This window comes from Microcaecilia unicolor, chromosome 1 (genome assembly GCF_901765095.1).
Source record: "Microcaecilia unicolor chromosome 1, aMicUni1.1, whole genome shotgun sequence".
In the NCBI taxonomy this organism is placed as follows: domain Eukaryota; kingdom Metazoa; phylum Chordata; class Amphibia; order Gymnophiona; family Siphonopidae; genus Microcaecilia; species Microcaecilia unicolor.
In genome coordinates, this window is record NC_044031.1 from 712729812 (window position 1) to 712752810 (window position 22999).

Consider the following 22999-nt stretch of genomic DNA (forward strand, 5'->3'; position numbering starts at 1 on the left):
CTGCCACCTACTCCTCACTGGCCACCCACATAGCCATCTATCCCCCCTTCAGTCCGTTCAGAACTCGGCTGCACGTCTTATCTTCCGCCTGGACCGATATACTCATATCACCCCTCTCCTCAAGTCACTTCACTGGCTTCCGATCAGGTACCGCATACAGTTCAAGCTTCTCCTACTAACTTACAAATGCACTCGATCTGCAGCCCCTCCTTACCTCTCTACCCTCATCTCCCCTTACGTTCCTACCCGTAACCTCCGCTCTCAAGACAAATCCCTCCTCTCAGTACCCTTCTCCACCACCGCCAACTCCAGGCTCCGCCCTTTCTGCCTCGCCTCACCCTATGCTTGGAATAAACTCCCTGAGCCCATACGCCAGGCCCCCTCCCTGCCTATCTTCAAATCCTTGCTCAAAGCCCACCTCTTCAATGTCGCCTTTGGCACCTAACCACTACACCTCTATTCAGGAAATCTTGACTCCCCCAACTTGACATTTCGTCCTTTAGATTGTAAGCTCCTTCGAGCAGGGACTGTCCTTCTTTGTTAAACTGTACAGTGCTGCGTAACCCTAGTAGTGCTCTAGAAATGTTAAGTAGTAGTAATAGTAGTAGTAAATTTCCTGTTTGACAACTAGCTTGCAGGCTGCCTGTCACCACAAGATGGCAGACAAGGTCTTCTAGTGAGAAATTGATTATAGGCTGCTGTTGAGTGCTAGACGTAAAAGTCTTTCCAGGTGATATTCAGTGGTATTTAGCTGGCCAGGAATAGCTCCTGGCCAGTTAAATAGCACTTAATCGGCAATCTGCGAATATCCCCTAGCTGAGATAATATTTAACCATCTCGCTGACTTCATTTGCAACTTTCTTTAAATTAGTCACCTTATTCTTAACTCCTCTTACTCTCTTACCTATCTATATGTTCCATCTTTGCTTTACCCTTCACTATCAATTTAAATGTTCTATTACGTATTGTGTTGGCATTGTAAGTAGTATAAGATGCCATACTTTGTATTTTTAACATTTTTTTTACTGCTGTAATTGTCTATTGCTCATGTTTGATCTATTCTTACTGTACACCGCCTTGAGTGAACTCCTTCAAAAAGGTGGTAAATAAATCCTAATAAATCTCCTGCTGAATATTCGCGGTCAGCACATAGCCCGGGATTCTATGTATCGCTCCTTAATTTCTGGACGGAATTTGAAGCATATTCTATAATAATGCACATAAGTTAATTGGTTAACTAGCTAATCAGCACTGTTAATTGGATGTTACGCAATTATCAGCCCTACTTGGCATTAATTAAGATTTACTTTCACAACTCGCTAAACGTATACTGTAACGTGGTGTGCGTAAATTCTAAGTCACAGAGTTGAAAAGGGGGCATGGTGCGGTGTGGGCGTTTCTATAATATATGTGTGTTATTATAGAATACACCCGCTCTGTGCCTAATTTAGGTGTCTGAATTTACTCTGAGTAAAACATGCCATAAATGCCTGCGGCTAAATTTGGTCATTGGCGAGGTGCTTAGTGTAATTTTATATACCGTGTAGAAATTTTAGCCTATTCTTTAAAATTTAGACATACTATAGAGAATATGCCTAGGTGTATTTTTTTTCTACACAGCATTTTCAGGTGCCATATATAGAATCTAGCCCATAGTGGCTAACCAGTTATATTGTGTGATATAGCCGGCTAGTTGTGAATATTCAATGCATCGCCAGCTAAGATTGGTGGCCAGATTGGGTCGCAATAAAACCTGTCGGCACTGAATATTAACTTGGCTAGTTAAGTTTAAACCGGCCAAAAATAAACTGGATAGTCAGTGCTGGTCACTGGAAACAGCCTGACATTGAGTATCTGGGTTCAACACTGACTGCAGGAGTTAGCCAGGTTGCCTCCTGCGGTCTGAATATTGACAGCTTTCTATTTTAATTTCTCATTTAGGGGTCATTTACTAATAGTATGCAGTAAAGGTCCCTTTTGCTAAACTGCAGTAAGTGGTACCACATGCCTACTGCAGTATGAAATGGCATACCGTGGGACATACTTAGGCATCCTGTGGTAACTGCCAAATCAGCATGCGCTAAAAAATACTTTTTATTTATTCTTGGCAGGGGGCGTGTCAGGGTCAGAGAGTGGACATTCCTGCGCTAATCGGTTAGTACGGCTACATAACCGCATTCTAACTGGTTAGTGCAGGATTAGCACGTGAGCCCTTACCTGCCTACAGGGAGGTGTTGGTAACTGCGCACCTGGTAATTTCTTTTAATGGACATACGCTAATGGCAACATTAGCAAAATGGGATATGAACTAAATCTAGACACAAGGGGGAGATCCCTTCAAATTAGTCAATCTACACAAATCTATCTAACAAGAGATACTCTTCTCAGGGTCTAACTTGCAAAATATTTAAGAAGCTAAGATATGTGCGGAGAACTTTTTGACCACCAGACCCTGAAGCAGACTGACGAAACGCTGGCCATTGTATTCGGTCACGGTCTCTATTCGTGGAAAAGGAAGCACCAGAAGAAGCTAAGTGAAAGCTGAAAGTCACTGTAGTATATATTTTTCTGTGCATTAGATATTGAGTTCAAACAATACAAGACTGTTCTGGTCCAATATAAATTTGTTTTGGCTCAATATTATGGGGCGTTACAGTGTTAAAGTAGGAGGTTTTTTTTAAGCCAGTGATGAAGCAGTCCTGCTTCCGTAGCTAAATGATGCTGGGAGCTTCTTGAGGCTTTTTTCCTCCTCACGCTTCTTAAATATTTTGCAAGTTAGACCCTGAGAAGAGTATCTCTTGTTAGATAGATTTGTGAACATTAGCAAAATGGCCATTAATACAAAAATCGGAAAGTCAGCCATTTTACTGCTGCAATAAAAATGATCTTAGAGGGAGATTCTCTATATGGTGCCTAAAAAAATTGGCGCTGAACTCAGTGCTGACTAATCATATTCTGTAATCAGTACCTAGATTTAGGCACTGACGCTTAGTTGATATTTCATTTCCTAAATTTATGCACATCCATTTACACCACAGAAAATATGACGTAAATCTCAGTGCATAGATTTAGGCACACTGGACCATATTCTATAACTAAGCGCGTAAATGTCAGAATTCCCACAAAATGCCCATTTCCCCCGCCCATAACCACACCCCTTATCGCTTGTGCACATTAGAAGTTCAGTGCATATCGATACAGAGTAACACTTACCGGCTTGTGCACCTAAATTCTAATCAGTGTCAGTTAGTGCTCATTATTACTTGTTAAGTGCTGTTATCAGCGCCGATTTCGGCACGGATCTCTAGGCGTGCTGTTTAGAATCCAGAGGCGAGTGCATGGAAAAAACCTGAGCAAGGGTGCTGCTCTAAGGCCACTTTTTACACCAGCTTAGTAAAAGGGCCTCTAAGACTGTGAACATGCCATAAGACTCGTTTTATGCTGTAGGCCCTACGGCAAATAACGTGTGTAAATAGCATTAACTTGGGTTTAACTATTAGTAAATAACCCCTTCTCTAAGAACTTTAATTTTCGCCCCTAGTTCACTGTTTATATAATCTGGTCTTTTGATGTTAGGAAACAGTTACATAGGGGATAATACTGAAAATGCACTGACTGGCCCTTGAGCACGTGGCCCTTAACTGGAGAATGTTGCTGAACATGTGCTGTGACTGCCACGGCAGTCTCTCCGGTTAGTGCCAGGAGGGTCTGGGGACAGAGTTGGGTGGACCTAAAAGTTATCCACTCACTGCTGATATTCAGTGGAAGTGAACAAATATCTGTCTGGACAATGCGACAGAAATAGCTGCTGATACTTAGTGCTGGTGAAAATTCTAGGTATAATTTTAGACAAACATGTAACATTTGATACTCAGATTTCCTCAGTGATCTCAAAATCTTTCAGGTCTCTTTGGAAACTAAAAAGGATCATCAGAACCTATTTCTCATCAGAAACATTCAGACTATTGGTACAGTCATTAACATTATCCCAATTTAATTATTGTAATCAGGGACGCCGAGAGGGGGGGCATGGGGGGGACAGAATTCCCCGGGACTCCAAGGGGGGCCCGGCGCCGCTGTCCCCGGTCTCACCTGTCCACCCTTGGCTCTGTTGACAGCCCCCCTCTGGGTCCCCTGCATTCAAATCACAGCGCCTCACCTCCGTGTGAAAGCGCAGCGGCAGATCGCCTCCCTTCAGGCCTTCCCTCCCTGTGTCCCGCCCTTGTCTGAAGTAACTTCCTGTTTCCGCGGCCCTGATTGTAATGCTATATATGTTGGCTGTAAGGAGTACCTGTTGAAAAAACTCCAAACAACTCAATACACTTCAGCCAGGTTCATATACAAAATCACTTGTTTTGAAAGTACCTTCCGTTTATTAATCAAATTACACTGGCTTCCCATCAAAGTGAGAATCACCTTCAAGTTATGTACCTTTATCTTTCAAATCCTAAATGGCACAGCTCCAGATTATATGGTACCATTAATAAACTTACCCCAAAGAAACACTAAATATGAGGCAAGAAACTATCTCAGACTACACCTCCCAAATCACAAAAAAGTGATCTACAAAACTGACCACTCTGCAGACTTCAATTACCTAGGAACCAAATGGCGGAACTCCTTACCACCCAAAATAAGAAATGTACAGGAATATACTAGATTCTGCAAAATCCTCAAATCGCTCCTATTCAAACAAACCCTCACAAATAACAACCATATCTCAAACAACTAATTATTACATGAACTGGTTATTACTCGATTTACCATTAACTTTCTCTTTACTTCATGTACAATTTCTCATTCATATTAGATTTTTTAAATGTTAAACATCCATAGTTATCCCAGTATATTTATGATACTGTATTATAAAATTGGAGTCTTACAACAAAATACTTTCTTGTGCATTATTCTTTGTTATGTATCCTATACTGTTTATTTTAAGCCACATTGAACTCAAACTTGTTTGGGATATAAATGTTACAAACAAACAAATAAATAGCTGCTGATATTCTGTTCTGGTGAACAAATATCCTTTCGGATTGACTGTTCACTTGTCTTTTAGATTGTAAGCTCCTTGATCAGGGACTGTCCCTCTATGTTAAATTGTACAGCGCTGCGTAACCCTAGTAGTGCTTTAGAACTGTTAAGTAGTAGTAGTAAATATCTATCCAGACAAGACTGCAGAAATAGATGATGTAACCTGCACAGATAGTTATCCAGGTGCCGCCACTGAACATTGGCCAGAGAAGATCCAGATCTTCAGTGCTGGTACCCTCGATTAGGCCCAGCATTGAATATTCAGGTCAAATTGTGCCCACTGTGGCCAGCACCTTAAAAAACGCTGACTGCCACTGGCTGGATATCAGGCCTATAATAAATAACCCCTTGTTAATGTCACCTCGGTTGTAAAATTATAGTGTAGAAATCATTAAGTACATAAGTAATGCCACACTGGGAAAAGACCAAAGGTCCATCGAGCCCAGCATCCTGTCCATGACAGCGGCCAATCCAGGCCAAGGGCACCTGGCGAGCTTCCCAAACGTACAAACATTCTATGCATGTTATTCCTGGAATTGTGGATTTTTCCCAAGTCCATTTAGTAGTGGTTTATGGATAATATAGCAGCAATTCTATAAATTCACACCTCGGTTTAGGTGTCACAATGGCTTGCACTATAACCGCATCTTAGCTTCAAGGTACCATTATAGATTACTGGTTTATGTTTATATTTATTTGGAAACTTGATATATCACCTTAGCTAAAAGAAGATCAAAGCGGTTTACAAATAAAATCAAATATAACACAAATTACGAAAGGAACTATGTTAAAAATCGGTAAGAGACATGTTGGATTATTTGTAGTAAATAATTAGCAGATTTTAGTACACACAGCTTCAGCTTTAGAAATGTTAATTTCTTTCTTCATCTCTCTCTCATTCACCCCAGAATAATTCACTGCTGAGTTACTTTAAAGTTGAAATAACAAAACATCTGTTTACTCACAGTTTGTAGTTAGATTATAATCAGACAGGCTTATATATACATATTACTATACATTTGTATTATCAGCTCCTTCCATGTGCTTAGATGGTAATGGATGCTCACACCACCATAGATCCTCTCAGGTTAGGAGAGATCATGAGCTCCATGTGCTCCATGTGCTGCATCTGCTGTATCTAACCCCCACAGGAAGTTGCATAGCTGTGTGACCTCTCTAAGTAATTCACATCAGAGGTCACAGAGTAATCACAGAGAAATAATAGGTGACAGGCAATGCATGCAAAATACAATTACATTCCAACAAACCCCTTCTCATGCATAACTGTCATGCAATTATTTATTCATACAAAGTCCAAGCTTTATACGCAGATTCACAAAATGTTCTCTGGGTAACGGTTTGGTCATGATGTCAGCTGTCATCTCACTGGTGTGACAATAGTGTAGACTGATGACCCCTTCTTTCGCCAACTCTCGCACGTTGTGGTATTTCGTTGCGATGTGCTTGGTGCGTGACTGAACCTTGTCATTCTGTGACAGTCGGATGCAGCTCTGATTATCTTCCATTATCTGGATTGGTCTCTTTTCAGCTATTCCGAAATCCAGCATAAGTTTTTCAATCCACATCAGTTCTCTGCACGCTTCCGATACGGCCACATATTCAGCTTCTGTAGAAGACAAACTCACAATACTTTGTTTATGACTGGCCCATGAAATTTGTACATTTCCATACATAAACACATATCCACTTGTGGATTTATAATCAGAATGATCCCCTGCCCAATCTGAATCACAGTAACATATTAGTTTTGGATTACTATTGGCTGAAATCTTTAATTTACAATCAATGGTACCCTTTAAATACCTTACCATCCTTTTAACTGCAGTCCAATCTGATTTGGTAGGTGAGCTGACCCTTCTGCTCAAAATTCCTACTGCATTTGCTATATCAGCCCTGTATGTGGTAGCTAGATATAAAAGCTTACCTATGGCTGATCTATATTGGATGTTATCTGGTAAAGGTTCTCTTACTGTTTCATCCTTCAGAAAATCAGTGATCATGGGAGTGCTTACAACTTGGGCATCTTGCATACCTAAACTTTCAATAAGCTCATTTATTTTCTGCTTCTGGCTTAGAAGATAAGAACCATCATTTTGTTTCTCAATTTCTATACCAAGATAGTATGACACATTACCAAGTTCTTTTATCTCAACATTCTGGTTTAAACACTTTACAATGTCCTTGTACTCTTGCTCACTTTTGCTTGCAATGAGCAGATCATCAACAAAAGCTAAAATGTATGCATATTGTCCATTTGTGCACCTAGTGTACAAGCATTTATCTGCTTCACCTTGCTTAAATCCTAAATTTGTCAATATTTCATGCAATTTGTCATTCCAACATTTCGCACTTTGCTTTAATCCATAAAGACCTTTGTTTAATTTACACACTAGCTGTCTTTGTTTTGTATTTATGAAACCTGTTGGCTGTTCCATGTACAAGTCTTCAGTTATATCTCCGTGAAGAAACGCTGTTTTCACATCAATGTGTTTGACTTGCATGCCTTTTGAGACTGCAATGCTCAGAAGTGTTCTAATTGTCGTGTGTTTCACTACAGGTGCAAACACTTCATCAAAATCTTCTCCATATTTTTGAAGATATCCCTTTGCCACTAATCTGGCTTTATACCTTTCCACTTTTCCTTGTGCATTCCTTTTTAACTTGAATACCCATTTGCATCCTATAGCTTTCTTGCCAGGAGGTAATTTTGTAAGAATCCAAGTATTATTTTTATCCAATGCATCAATTTCTTCTTGTGCTGCTTTATGCCATTCAGCAGCTTCTTCTGCTGGCATTTTCTCAATCTCATCCCATGTTAAGGGCTCTTGAGCTTCTGCTGACTTTGTTAAGTAAGACAGTCTTGGGGGTGGAACACCTTTGTTTTCCCTGGATGAGCGTCTGACAACAGGTTGGTCCGACCTTTCTGCATCCTCTAAATCTGAGAGTTCTTCTCCAATTGATTCCCCTTCTCCAACTGTACTGTCTTCTTCAATGATCCTTTCTGTGTCTGCTTCCTCTGCCTGTTCCTCGTTAGATACAGATGAGTTGCTTTCAGACATCTGCCTTGGTATGGCATTTATATACACTGGCATGTCTATTATGGTTCTAGTTTCATATTCTGGATGATAAGGCTCATCTGGGATAATCCAGCCTTTATCAACCCTTTTGTTTTCATCAAAATATGTAACATGTCTTATGCCAACAATGCCAGTTTTCAGATTCAAAATTCTATATCCTTTGTGTCCTGGAGTATAGCCAACTAAAATGCCCCTTTCTGTTGTGGAATCCAGCTTATGCCTTCTTTGCTTTGGTACATGAGCATATGCTGTACTTCCAAATGTTCTTATGTGTGACAGGTTTGGCTTCCTACCATGCCATGTCTCATGTGGTGTGCGCTCAGCGCCTTTAGTTGGCATTCTATTTTGTAGGTACACTGCTGTGAGAATGGCTTCCCCCCATAGTCTTTTAGGGAGATTGCTATCTGACAGCATACATCTGGTCATTTCCACAAGTGACCTAAATTTTCTCTCTGCAACAGAATTTTGCTCTGGTGTGTAAGCTACTGTTGTGATATGTTGAATGCCTTCTTGTTCTAGAAATGTGCGCATGCTTTGTGAAATGAACTCACCACCATTGTCGGTCTGAAGAACCTTTGGTTTTCTTTCAAATTTATTGCTCACCATGGCTACGTATTTCTTCAGCATGTCTGTGACTTGACTTTTCTCTTTCAGCAAATAGGCCACACAATATCTAGAGAAATCATCCAAGAATATTAGCACAAATCTGTTATTTCCCAATGATGGGATATTAAACGGTCCACATAAGTCACTGTGTATTAAGTCCAGTACTTTATTACTCCTATTTCCTGTGTATGCAGGAAATGAGGGTCTCACACCTTTTGAGTAACACAGTCTATGCATTTCTCAATTTTACCAGCATCTGCACTTATCTGAATGCCGGTGGCCAGTTGCTTACTGTAAAGATCCTGGATCACCTTAGAATCACGATGTCCCAGGCGGCGGTGCCAGATTTCCGGACTACATTTACCATCATTCTTCCTTACTTGCGCCATATGTGAGGCTTCACCTGAAATGCTCAGCTTATAAACATCATTATGCATAAAAGCTTCAGCATACACTTCATCATTTTTAGAGATTGTGCACTTACTGTTTTCAAAATGAATCACAAATCCCTTCTTATCTAATGTAGATACACTAAGCATATTGCAAACTGCTTGGGGAATATACAAGACATCACTTACAGGAATTTCTTTAACTTCATTAGACACTTTGCATTTTAAGAATCCAATACCTTTTGCTTGGATCTTAGCAGTCCCTGCGTTTGCAGTTTTAAGAATACCTTCCTCTGGACACATTTCCTGAAAGAAATTCTTACAATTGGTTAAATGGCATGTGCTCCCTGAATCCAAAATCCAAGTACTTTCATTTGAATTATTATTTACCATAGTCAAAGATTTTTCTGCCATTAGAAAGCCCTTGTGTTTATCTTTGTCCTTCATACATTTCCTGGTTTGAAAATTCTTTAGTTCCATTGGCTTAGGTGAGCTAGAGGGAGTGTTTTGTGTTTCCTTACACCATTTAGATACATGTCCCTCCTTTCCACATGAGTAGCAAATCAGCTTGCCCTTGGGTGGAGTTTTCCCATAGCTCCGCCTTCCTCTGTTCTTTGCCAAGAAATTTGTTTCATTTCTCTCTGACTGACTTTGAGAACACATCTCCTCAGAATCATTTATTATGCATTCCTGCCTTAGTTTTGATGTTGCCTGTTCAAAAGATTGCCCTTCAATGGCCTCATTTACAGACCTAAAAACATCAAACTTCTTTGATAGTGAGGTAAAAAGAAATGCTCTTTTCAATGCATCACACATGGGAATTCCAGAAAGTTCTAACTTTTGAAATGAAGACATAAGATGCATAATGTGATCATTACATTTACTTTTATCCCTTAATTTGGTTTCATTCAACTCTGCCAACCAAATTGGTTGCTGCTTTGCATATGTAGTTGCATACATAGTTCTCAGTTTATATAAAATGTCCTTTGGTGTATCTTTTCCCTCCACTAATATGGCTTGTTTCTCTGAGAGAGCTTCCAAAAGCATGCACTTCACATAATAGTTTGCATTGTCCCATTCAGCCATATTTTCAGCTGTTCTGTCTTGGTCTAAGCATATATTTAATCCTTTTGCTCGAAGGAGACATATGAATCTTAATTCCCACTGCTGATAATTAAACTCAGTTAATTTAGGCACCTTGAGAGAATAGAAAAATGGTGAATTTCTTCCCTCAGCCATTTTCTTAGCCTTCTGTCTGCTGTGTGGGGGGGAGAGAGAGACAGACTGAATCTTTCCTTTAAAGACTTAAGAGAAAAATGTGGCCTTTTTTTCTGCCTGGTAATATTTCTCTTCTTTTTCAATTCCTGAGCCCTGGGCCCATAACCCTTTTGTTGGATTATTTGTAGTAAATAATTAGCAGATTTTAGTACACACAGCTTCAGCTTTAGAAATGTTAATTTCTTTCTTCATCTCTCTCTCATTCACCCCAGAATAATTCACTGCTGAGTTACTTTAAAGTTGAAATAACAAAACATCTGTTTACTCACAGTTTGTAGTTAGATTATAATCAGACAGGCTTATATATACATATTACTATACATTTGTATTATCAGCTCCTTCCATGTGCTTAGATGGTAATGGATGCTCACACCACCATAGATCCTCTCAGGTTAGGAGAGATCATGAGCTCCATGTGCTCCATGTGCTGCATCTGCTGTATCTAACCCCCACAGGAAGTTGCATAGCTGTGTGACCTCTCTAAGTAATTCACATCAGAGGTCACAGAGTAATCACAGAGAAATAATAGGTGACAGGCAATGCATGCAAAATACAATTACATTCCAACAAGACAATCATACAATAAACCAAGACAAAGAACAAATGGAAAGAGGGAGGAAGAGAATGGGTTACTGGTGTGAGTTAGCATTGGCGAACCCTCATATGCCATGTCAATGGCAGGTGTAAGTTGGTGCACTGTAATCTGTATAGTTGATAGTATTCTATAAATTATATGCATACCTAATATATATGCCCATGCTCCACCTACATCTACACATGGACTTGGGAAAAATCCACAATTCCAGGAATAACATGTATAGAATGTTTGTACGTTTGGGAAGCTTGCCAGGTGCCCTTGGCCTGGATTGGCCGCTGTCGTGGACAGGATGCTGGGCTCGATGGACCCTTGGTCTTTTCCCAGTGTGGCATTACTTATGCCTTGCAGTTAGACACTATGGCACTTATGAATTATGTTAGAGAAGAGGCCCTAGTGCACATAGACACCTACCTTTCAAATAATGGTGCCTTTGACACGCCTAAGTGGCACCTACCACTAGGTGCCACTTTATAGAGTTATCCCTTAAGAAAATAAGAAATGCCAGACTCTGGGTGAAATCAAAGGTCTAGCAAGTTCAACATCTTTCCACCCCCCTCCCCCATATCTAGCCGGTGGTGATCGGTGTTTTTTTGAAATGCTGATCGTCGCCAGCTAAATTATCCCCGATATTCATTGTCCGGGCACTGGCACTGAATATCGGGGGATAATTTTGGGCGGACTAGGTGCCACAACTAATGCAGGCCCGGATGATATTTGACCGGGGCCTGCATAAGAGTTATGCGGTTCGGCTGAATATCAGTTAGGGACCCGCATAATTTTTTTGTTAAAGCTCCCCAGAGCCCCCTCCCTCCTTTCCCCCCGACAGTTCCCCCTTTTTCCCTCCCCCCGCCCCTCGTCGTAGTACTGTTGAAAAGGTGAACAACCATTCCCTATTTGGGAGCATGACTTTCGGGTGCTACTGTATTGGTGCTGGACTTTTGGGCACCCGAATGGGCAGTGACTAAAAGTCCTCTTCCCCTCCCCCCCCTTGCACTCACCGGGATCTGATCCAGGGGCCTTCTGGTCTGGCGGGGGCACAGTACTGTGGATAGGGTGGTCCTTGGAACATAAATGAGGTCATAGCTGCCCCAGGCAGTGCCTGTGAGTAAAGACGGAATAGGCAGCATCCTCCCTCACAGTTAACGCCTGAGGAAGCTATGATCTCACTTCTGCTGTGGAGACTGCTGCTGCAAGGGAAATAAAGATGAGAGACACACATTGCAGTGTGCAGTTGATATGCTGTTATGACTCTGTTGCTGTCTGTATTAAAGATAACATGAGATCTCTGTTGTGGTTTTAATTTGGTGTGGGTGGGGTGGTGATGTTGGAAGGTGCATATGCAATACAGAGTGTGGAACTGTTCATTTTGTGACAATAGAAATATTTATGCTTGACTGTGCTTTTCTCCTGTTTAGATCCTGACAGCTAGTGGAGATGGGACATGTGCTCTCTGGGATGTAGAAAGCGGGCAGCTCCTGCAGAGTTTTCATGGACATGGGGCTGACGTTCTCTGTCTAGATCTGGCACCTTCAGAAACAGGAAACACATTTGTGTCTGGGGTAAGAGCTTTTAGTTTCTGAAGCACAAGCGTTGTGAAACTGTACCCTTACAGAACAGAAACATGCTGATGCCTGTTAAACGTTGGCATCAGAAACGTAACCCAGCCTACAACATAAAGCCATATGTCTAGGGGAAGGGGCTGGCACTGCTAGAGCGTAAAGCAGGCTAAAGAAGTCGACTCCTCAGAGACCCCAAGCAGACATCTGTTCGTTATTATTCTTGTTTGGATGCTACACCTCTTTGAACCCAGGCTGTGACACAACTCAAAAACATATCCAGATAACCATTTCTCAGATCAGGTTTCTGCCCACTCAGATGGGGACTTCAGTTGCTAGCTCTTCTTAGATATTAGCTGGTAGTCGAGGTTGAAGGGTTTCTGGATTAACTTGTATCTTTTTTCCTCCTAAAACTTTTCAGAGTCGGTGAAAAAGTATGAGTCTAGCATGTCCAGGTTTAGCAGCCCTCCTAGATCTTAGGAACTATATGAGCTTGGATCTTCCCCTTTGGGCCTGGTATGGAGCATGTAGACCAGCAGAATGTTTTTGGGTGTGGGTAGGTGCTCAGTGTTTCGCTTCCCTTTGTAACATCAGGACATGAGAGCTAGTGACAGCAGTTAAATGTGCCTTGGACTATCTTCCTGAAAAGTTGATTAGTGGTCAGCAAAGAACCAGTGCATGTCTTAAAGTACTTCTATTGGTCAAAGACACTACATGAAAATTTCTGGCTAGTCAGACTTTTGGTTTCTTATTGTTCTTTTTTGTTGAATATTATTAAATGATATACCAGTGTCAAGAGTCTTAATTGATCACAGTTTAATAATCCATTTAGTAAAGGAAACTTTGTATAGGTTTTGCATTCTCCCTTGGCAGACATGACATGGGACCCTGTTTTGAGTTTCCAAGGAAGCATGAGGCAAAGATTGAATTTCTTTAGATTTATTACTTTCCTTTTTAAAATCTGAGTACGAGACAAGTTTTAATCATGCACACAAGTTAATTCCCAGCCCGAGTGGGCATGCAGCCCAAGTCATATCTGAGTTTAATCAAAAAAATCCTAATATCCACAGGTATACAATCAACCTCCCCTCCTTCCGAGTTCCAGGGTCCTCCCCCCTCCGAATTTTAAAAGTCATCTTACCTCGTCTGGGTTACGCCAGAAGCAGCAGTGAAAAGCGTGCAGGCTCGGTGCTTCAGCCCTTCCCTTCTCTCAGCTCTGGTCCCGCCCTTGCGGAAACAGGAAATGAGGGCGGGACCAGAACTGATGGGAAGGACTGAAGCGCCGAGCTTGCACGATTTTCACTGCTGCTGCTGGCGTAACCCCGATGAGGTAAGATGACTTTTAAAATTCAGAGGGGGGTGGGGAGGACCCTAGAACTCGGAGGGGGGGGAGGACCCTGGAACTCGGAGGGAGGGAGGACCCTGGAACTTGGAGGGAGGAAGGACCCTGGAACTCGGAGGGAGGGAGGGAGGGCTCGGGGAGGACCCTGGAACTCGGAGGGAGGGAGGGACTTTTAAAATTCTGGGCTAGCGAAGGGAACTTCTGGTGGGTGAAATATTGGGGGTGCTTGAGTACCAACAGCACCCACGGAGTCGACCTCTATGCCAGCCTCAGATGTTATATTCAGGTCCATTAGAGCAGCATGCAGGTCCCTGGTGTAGTCTACTGGTGGGTGCAGTGCACTGCAGACAGGTGGACCCAGGCTCATCCCTCCCCGTACCTATTACACTTGTGGAGGAAACTGTGAGCCCTCCAAAGCTCACCAGAAACCCACTGTACCCACATATTGGTGCCCCCTTCACCCGTAAGGGCTATGGTAGTGGTGTACAGTTGGGGGTAGTGGGTTTTGGGGGAGGCTTAGCAGACAAGGTAAGGGAGCAATGGTGAGATTTTGTGCGTTTTGTACTTGGACATTTTTTTTCTGAAAATGGACCAAGAAAACAAACGTCCAAATCACAAAACCTTGTTCAAAGCAGTATTTAAAAAAAAAAAAAAAAGATAGACGTTTTTCTTTTTTGAAAATGACATTCTTTCCTATTCGGATTTTGGATGTTTTATGCAAAACGTCCAAAGTCAGACTTAGACGTCATATCGAAAATGCCCTTCACATATACTAGCCTAGGTCCAGATGAGAGCAGTTAACTAACATGCATGCCAGGGAGCAGGTTACGTTTCTTGAAATAGATTTTGTATTTTTATTGAAAATAGAATTTACACATAAGCTCTAAAGTCTGTCCAGAACATGCACCCTTCGAATTTGGGCATGCTTTAGATTTACAAGTGAACAATGGCATTTTTAAAATCGCTACTTGCACGTGTTTGACTATTACACTTGTAAATTGCATTTTTACATGTGCAGATGGCACATATCTGTTCTAAAATGACCTCCCATGTTGTTCAAGAAGGAGAAGAGATTTTTAATAATAACTGGGAGCGTTCCAGCCAGATGAGCGCATCCTACTACAATTTCCTGGGTACTTGATAGTATTTCTCTCTTGGACTTGCCTTGTCCACGCGGATAGTTTTACAAATCTTCCTGTACACAACTTCTCAATCCTTGATGCAGAGAGAGAGAAAAAAAGCCAAGCAGGTTCCAATGAGAGCATGGAAAGGACTCAGAGGCTCAAAGTTTCTGGTGATGTTCTGTGCTGTGATGGTAGTCAGACTTTTTTCTTCCATATCCTGCATAAGACATATGGGGGTCCTTTTACCAAGGTGTGCTGAAAAATGGCCTGAGCTGGTGTAGATGCGTGTACAGGTTCATTTTTCAGCGCACTTGTAAAAAAGGCCTTTATTTTTTTTGGCCAAAAATGGACGTGCAGCAAAGTAAAACTACTACTACTACTATTTATCATTTCTATAGCGCTACAAGGCATAAGCAGCGCTGTACACCATACACAAAAATGACAGTCCCTGCTCAAAGAGCTTACAATCTAGATAAGACAGATAAACAGACAGAACAATTAAGGGTAAGGGAATAAATAGGAGAGGTAAAAGGACAGGGCAAGTGAGTTGTGGTTAGGCAAAACCCCCAAATTTAATAATGATCAATGGACTTTTCCTTCAGGAATCTGTTCAGACCCCAGAATTCTATATATGGGTTGGGCACCTAAATTTGTGGGCAATCCCAAAATTTGTGCGCAGTGTGTTTGGCTAAAAAGCAGTAATTGGCCGCTAACAACCTGTTATTGATGTTAATTGGCACCAATCATCGCACACCCATTTTGGGCCTGAGACCTTACCACCACCCATTGACTTAGCAGTAAGATCTCATGCATTAACCGGGTGGTAATTGTCAGTGCGCATACACTGCCGATTACTGCCCAGTTAGCGCCATGCGGTAGAAAATAGAAATTATTTTCTGCCGTGCATATTGGACGTGCATAGAAATTAGAATTACCACAGGGGCACGTGGTAGCCAGGCAGTAGTTCTAATTTGACGCACATTGAGCACACGTAGGCACCTACGCGTCGTAGTAAAAAGGCCCCATAATTCGCTTTTGTGGAAAGGCAAGTGTTCAAACCTCCTGTTGGTGAAGATGGGCAATTGTGCTCACTTTTTCCTGGTATGGAATCGTGGTTAGTTAGTATAAAACACTGTCAGAAGAGCCACCGTACTGCAGGTATCAGCTGCTCTGCAGAACCAGAATCGTGCAGGAAAACCCACCAAGCTGACAAGTCATCTGTCCTTAGCCTAGCAAATGATGGCAGACCTGTTGGGGGGGGGGGGGGGGGGGGAGTGAGAAATTCAGACCACTGTGAGGAAGAGATTTAACTTTCAGTGCCCACAACAAACAAGCCTGAATGAATTCAAGTGTACTGAGAAGCCACGCTTGCCTGATTCTCAACAAAAGCCTGTTTATGCTGAATTCACTGAGGGAACTTGCTTGAAGTGTTCACCTGCCTGAAACACTGATCATTCTGGAACTGGCAAGACCACTAAACCCTAGAGAATTCTATGCCTCATTGCTTAGACCTGTTTGTGAGATGCATCAGACTTCCAATATAAAGTCATTTTTAACTTATCCTTTGGGGAGGGAGAATATTTTTAGAAAGCTCCCAGTGCTTTTTTTCTCCTTGGTATCAGATGTATTTTCCTCTAAGGAAGGAATGCCACTATTTCTTAATCTGTTGTTTGTCTTGGGGGAAATGACACGTCTTGGTCTCTGAGATGTTCAGGCTTGTCTTCCCTCCCTCTCCAGATGCTGTGTCTACGTAGCTCAGGTGACTCTCGATAGCCTAAGTCAGGGGTCCTCAAATCCAATCCTCGAGGTCCACAACCCAGCCTGGCAGGGGTCCTCAAGGTCCACAGCCCAGCCTGGTTTTTAAGATTTCCACAATGAATATGTAGGAGATCTATTTGTATGCAATGGAAGCAGTAAGGGGAGGAGTGGCCTAGTGGTTAGGGTGGTGGACTTTGGTACAGGCAGCTCCTTGTGACTCTGGGCAAGTCACTTAACCCTCCATTGCCTGCCATGAGTGGGAAAGCGCGGGGTACAAATGTAATAAAAAAAAAAAAATACAGATAGATCTTTTACATATTCATTGTGGAAATCCTGAAAAACAGGCTGGATTGTGGACCTTGAGGACTGGATTTGAGGACACCTGGCCTAAGTGGTGCCTCTTCTGAGGTGCAGTCTCAGCCTAACTCGTTGGCCAGGAGAGGTTACGCCAGTAACGCAGCTGCCTCCTGGGTCTTGTGAGCACAGCACCTTCTCACTGTACACAGGTCCAAACTTTAGTGCCAGCAGATGGGGGATCCAGACCCAGATCCCTTGCATGTAGTATGGCCTGAGTTGTGGGGCTGGCCTCAAAATATTACTGTGTAATTTTCTTTACAGCAGATTAAAATATCCCACTTCTTCATTCTTCTGTGTTAGGTTTTCCCCCTTCAGCCTGAGTTGGGGCGTAGAAAGCATGGGACAAGCACAGAGGATCTTTGAGGCAGAAAGAGGAGCAGTAGAGACTGGGCTTTTAGTTTGTATGGGCAGATCAGATAGGCCGTATGGTCTTTTTGCTACCATGTTCTATGTTTCAGACCAGAGTATGCAGGAGTGTGAAATCATTTCAAAGGGAAACCCTTCAGATACAAAAATTCCTGCATATTCTCCCTCTGCTGACATTGTCGTGCTTCTTCTCCAGCCCTTTGCCAACACAGGTGAAAGCCCTTTGAGGAGGGGACAGTTTTCAGCCCAGCCTCTCTCTGGTTAAACAGAGCATAACATGTTCCCTATTCCCAGCTCCTTACTGTGGTCCAAATTTTATCCACTGTGTTAAAAAGCTGCTTTACAAGGGTTTGCCTGATGCCCATTTTGAAACCCCCTGATGTGCTTCATTTAATTGTACCATACCAACAACGCTGTTCAGAAGAGGTTCGGAATAATAATGATTTCTGCCCCCCCCCTCACCCCCAATTGTCTGATTTTTAAAACCCTAAAGAAAGAAAGGATTTTATTTTTTAAGGTCCCACAATATTTGTGGGATGCTGTTCATTTTGAGAGTAAGAAATTGCAGTTTCCCTCCAGCAGATGCTTTGTGTAGTTAGTTAATGACACTGAGCAGGTCTGTCTGTGGTTGCTGCACCTGCCCAGCTCTCTGGCATGGCCTTCAAGGTTGTTTATGGCTCAAGCTGACATTCTATAACAGGTCACCCAAATGTAAGTGCCTCTTCTTATACTCCCCGATATTCAGCACTATTTAACCGGCCAGAATGGCTGCTGACTGGTTAAATAGCACTTAACCGACTATCCCCTGCTGAATATCCCCAGTTAGTGGCTAGCAGATAGCCGGTTATATCACCCAATATAATTGGCTATCTGCCTATTTTTGAAGCCAGTTTGGTGGCCATATTTCATCGCATGATATCTTTGGCCACTTTAAAGATAACCGGCTAAGTCTGAATATCGACTTGGTCGATTATCTTTAAACTGGCCAAAAATAAATTGGATATTCAATGCCGGTCACCGGAAATGGCCTGGCATTGAATATCCGGGCTTAGCACCAACTGCGGGAATTAGCCGGTCTGACTCCCATGGACTGAATATCAGCCCCATAGAATACTGCCATCCATATGGGTAAGTGCACTCTTATGCTTATAAATGGCAGTAGCACACCTAGAGGTGAATTGTACAAATCGTGCCAACCCCCCCCCCCCCCGCTAAAGCGCTATTCTATAAGCTGCGCCTTAAGTTAGCCATAGTTTATAGAATAGCGCTTAAATCCCGAGAGTTGTGTGTAAGTTTAGGCACATCCATTCCCACCAATGAAAACGTGGTGCAAATGCCCCTGCCTAAATTTACACACGGAACCTGCTTATTCTATAATTGCACGCATAACCCAGAAGCACACCCACAATCTGCCCTGATCTGCTCATGACCCCTCTCATTTCTGCAACCCCTTTTTTGGGACACATGTAAAATGTATGCACGGATCATGTGCCTAAATTAATGCGTGCACATGTTAATTGATTCGAATTAGCGCCAATAATTGCTTTTTAAAAAGCCAGTTATTGTCACTAATTGGCTCATTCAGTTAAATTGTATGAACAAACTGGGTGTGCACCTAAATTTGCGTGTGCAGTATTTGGCAGCTTTTATAGAATTAGGGGGCTAAGTGGTTTTCTATAATTTATACACTAAAATGGCTTAGTGTGTAGTTGTTACTTGGGCATTCCCAGGGGAGGGGCAGGGGCAGAGCTGACATATGTATATGATGCACTTAGATATTGCATTTAGGCGCCATAGACCTGGCTTAAGTGTTAGCATGTTAATGTAGACATGCTGATGCTGACTTAATGCTAGTATTCTATAATGGAGAGTACATGTGTACTTACTGTTATATAGTAAGCATGCTATCCATTTACTTTTTGCGCCCAGTTATAGAATTGCCTCCATAGTGGGTTGATAGAGATGAAAATAGTGACTGGATTGACTAGGCAAAAGGGCATGTACAGATGACCGTATGTACAAACTTCTATCCATTTTTGTTTTTCTAGGGATGTGACAAAAAAGCAGTTGTATGGGATATGCGGTCTGGCCAGTGCATCCAGTCCTTTGAAACCCATGAGTCGGATATCAACAGTGTCAGGTCTGCATGCGATTGTATGGTGGAAATATCCTATCTCAAAACTATTATGCCACTGTAATAGGTTATTTTATTTTTTTATCAGGTGCATGACAAGAGTCATAAAAGTCTGATTACAGGATCAGCGTACTGTAGTGCATGTTGTGTCTGTGCTGATTTATACAAATGTGATTTGGTCATTACAAGCATATAATCCACACTGGCTTTGCAACTGTATCAACTGGGACATTCTAGTATATCCGTTCTGCAAAAGATATAGAGTGGGTGCACCATAATTTCGACTCCTGACTTGTCCTGATTTAGATTGTAAGCTCTTTTGAGCAGGGACTGTCTTCATGTTCAATTGTAAAGCGCTGCGTACGACTGGTAGTGCTATAGAAGTGATTTATAGTAGTAGTAGTAGTTTTGTTTTGCCTTATGCCTGGAACAGACTTCCCGAGCCCATACACCATGCGCCCTCCCTGCCCATTTTCAAGTCCTTACTCAAAGCCCATCTCTTCTCCCTTGCTTTTGGCACCTAACCACCTTCCCTATTCATGATACCTACACTGACTACATAGTTTGTAACCTTTAGATTGTAAGCTCTCTTGAGCAGGGACTGTCCTTCCCCATGTTAAACTTGTACAGCGCTGCGTAACCCTGGCAGTGCTATAGAAATGCTAAGTAGTAGTAGTAGTAGTTTTGCTTTTTGATGGGTTATTTGCTTAAATAAAGCCCAAACTATTTGGCTGAAAGTGGCAGAGAGGGGCAAGAAAGCTAAGGAGTTCCACTGGATGGGAGGTAGAGGGTAGGAGGGAAAGTTGGACAATGAATAAGCTTGACCACAAGCAGTATGGTAAAAAGACAACTTTATTGATTAGATACCTAATGCAGCCATGTTTCAATGAGTGCCTGCATCAGGTCACCCGTAATACAGGCACTTGTTCTGTGTTGGGTATATAATCAATAAAGCTGTCTTTGTACCATAATGCTTGCAGTCCTGATTACTCATTGTCATGAAATGCCTAGCCACCCACCTGGGGTTACCCCATGGCCACTTAGAGGGTCTATCCCCAGCACAGCTCAGGTCTGCCTGTGATTTACACTAGCACCCTTCTCCCACTGACTGGGTCACAACTGCCTCTGGACAAGTCTCCCGCTCTTCAATTTTCCCCAGTGATTTCTAGGTTACTGGAACCCCGCTCCCAGTGGTCTCGCAGTTCCCAGAAAGCACTCACAGACCCAACACACAAACCACCCCCAGGATTCTTTATCAGTCCAGACAAGCAGAACGAACAAACAGTTGTGTTTATTTGCAGAACTTGGAACAGTGGACAAAAATGTGCAATTGGCAAACAATATCAGGTAACTGAAATATGGATCAATTATAACAGTAACTAAACATCTATATACTGTCTGAACAGTACCTGGGAGCCTCAGCAAAGAGATCTGTCTCTCTTTCTTTCTGGCTGAGACTGAAGCAACAGCCGGTATCTGCTGGCTAATTTTCAAAAGTCCAGGCCAATCAGAGCCCAGAACAGTCAAGTTTCAATAAAATCTGGTTACACCACTACAGGCACTTCCTAATATGTGTGCCAACTAAAAGAAAGAGAAATCAGTCCTGTGTAACAGCTTTAAGCATAAACATGCACCATCTGCTGCCCAAACAGGAGAAATATACTTCAGAACATAATGCAGGAAAATATTCAATACATTCTGCATGCTTAAAAAACAGTTTCTTCACACTCATTGTCCAGCTGTTCTGTTTGTTGTATTTTAGTGTTAGATTGGACCTTTTATTTCTCAGAACTGGGTACCAGATGGAATGGAAGCAAGTTTCTGAGTACTGTGGGGAAAAGAACTGAGGGAACTAAAATGTTTTGAGTGCAGGAAAGATGGTGATGTGAGAAGGATGGAGAAAGCCCCAGAGAGCCCTCCCCATAATTATCTCAACACCCCTCCCCCATGACTCTTTGGACTCTCCCCCTACTGCCACCTTGGAAGGCCTGGGCTCTAATGACCCTCTAAAGCAACAGAAGGAGAGACAACATAAAACAGCTACCTGCTCCCCCTTCCCTCCCAACCACCCCCCCATCATAGGCCAACATAAACAAGCTAAGCCAGGGGTTACAAAGTAAATACATCCAAGGGAAAGAGTCCATCATAATACATTTAAAATAAGATTCCTACCCCGTGGAGACAAATAGGCCAGATATGTGCTCCAAAGCTTCAAAAATCAGGATTTACGTGTATATGAACCCCTTGCCTCTCATGCCTCCCAAGATAGCAGCAGGTGCACAAGATTACGCCAGTGCCAAAATTCAGGCGGGTGCGCTGAAGTCCAGGAATACAAAATACACTTTCTCGCCAACAAGCACAGCTTCCAAAACAACAAAATACATTCCGCCGTAGGACCCTGAAAAGACCCAGGGCAATCCAATACCAGTTGAACAGGAGTACCTTCAATCTGACAAGAAAAAAGAGAAGCCATATAATTAGTGACCCTGTGCCAGAAACGCCGGGCTACCACACAACCCCAAAACGCATGGTAAAAAGTACTGTCCAACATCTTACATTTAGGACAAAGAGGTGAGGGCAGGCCCTCCACCCGGAACATCTGAACTTGAGTAAAGTGAGCTCTATGTAAAACTCGAAAGGAACATTTTCTGTAACTGGCATTGCTAGTGAGCTGCAGAATACTTTTAATGGAAGCAAGTAAGTCCCAAGAGGCCAAGCTCTCCCCCACATCCTGTTCCCATTTATGCTGGATCAGCTCCAACCCCCTAGGCCTGCAAATCCTCCACAAGCCCTATGGATCCCTGAGATAGTGGGTGCACTATCCAATTTGACTTCAAAAACATTTTAAGGTTGGCTCCAATATAAAGACGCAAGGCCTCCGTATTTAAGGACCGAATGTAATGTTTTAGTTGGCAATGTGCGAAGGTGTCTCCCCACTGAACGCTCTCTTGGCCTTTTTAGAAGGTCCAAAGACTTAAATCCTCCCTCCGCATCCATAACATGTTCCAAGTTCCCAAGACCTAACCCCTCCCACTGAGCAAAAACCTGATTATCCAAACCAGGCTGGAAAGTGGGATTAACCGAGATTGGGTGGCAGAGCCAGCCGGTGGTGGGAGGCGAGGATAGTGCTGGGCAGACTTATACGGTCTGTGCCAGAGCTAGTGGTGGGAGGCGGGGCTGGTGGTTGGGAGACGGGGATAGTGCTGGACAGACTTATACGGTCTGTGCCCTGAAGAGGACAGGTACAAATCAAAGTAGGGTATACACAAAAAGTAGCACATATGAGTTTGTCTTGTTGGGCAGACTGGATGGACCATGCAGGTCTTTTTCTGCCGTCATTTACTATGTTACCTCTC

At 42.6% G+C, this 22999-nt stretch overlaps 1 protein-coding gene across 1 annotated transcript in view; it reads left to right on the top strand.

Moving 5' to 3' along the window:
• GNB5 (G protein subunit beta 5) overlaps window positions 1–22999 on the top strand; it is a 125894-nt gene that overhangs the window by 44970 nt on the left and 57925 nt on the right. The window contains exons 7-8 of the mRNA XM_030189311.1: window positions 12422–12565; window positions 19558–19649. Of these exons, the coding sequence (XP_030045171.1) occupies window positions 12422–12565; window positions 19558–19649 (236 nt within the window). The remainder of the gene's footprint in view (window positions 1–12421; window positions 12566–19557; window positions 19650–22999) is intronic.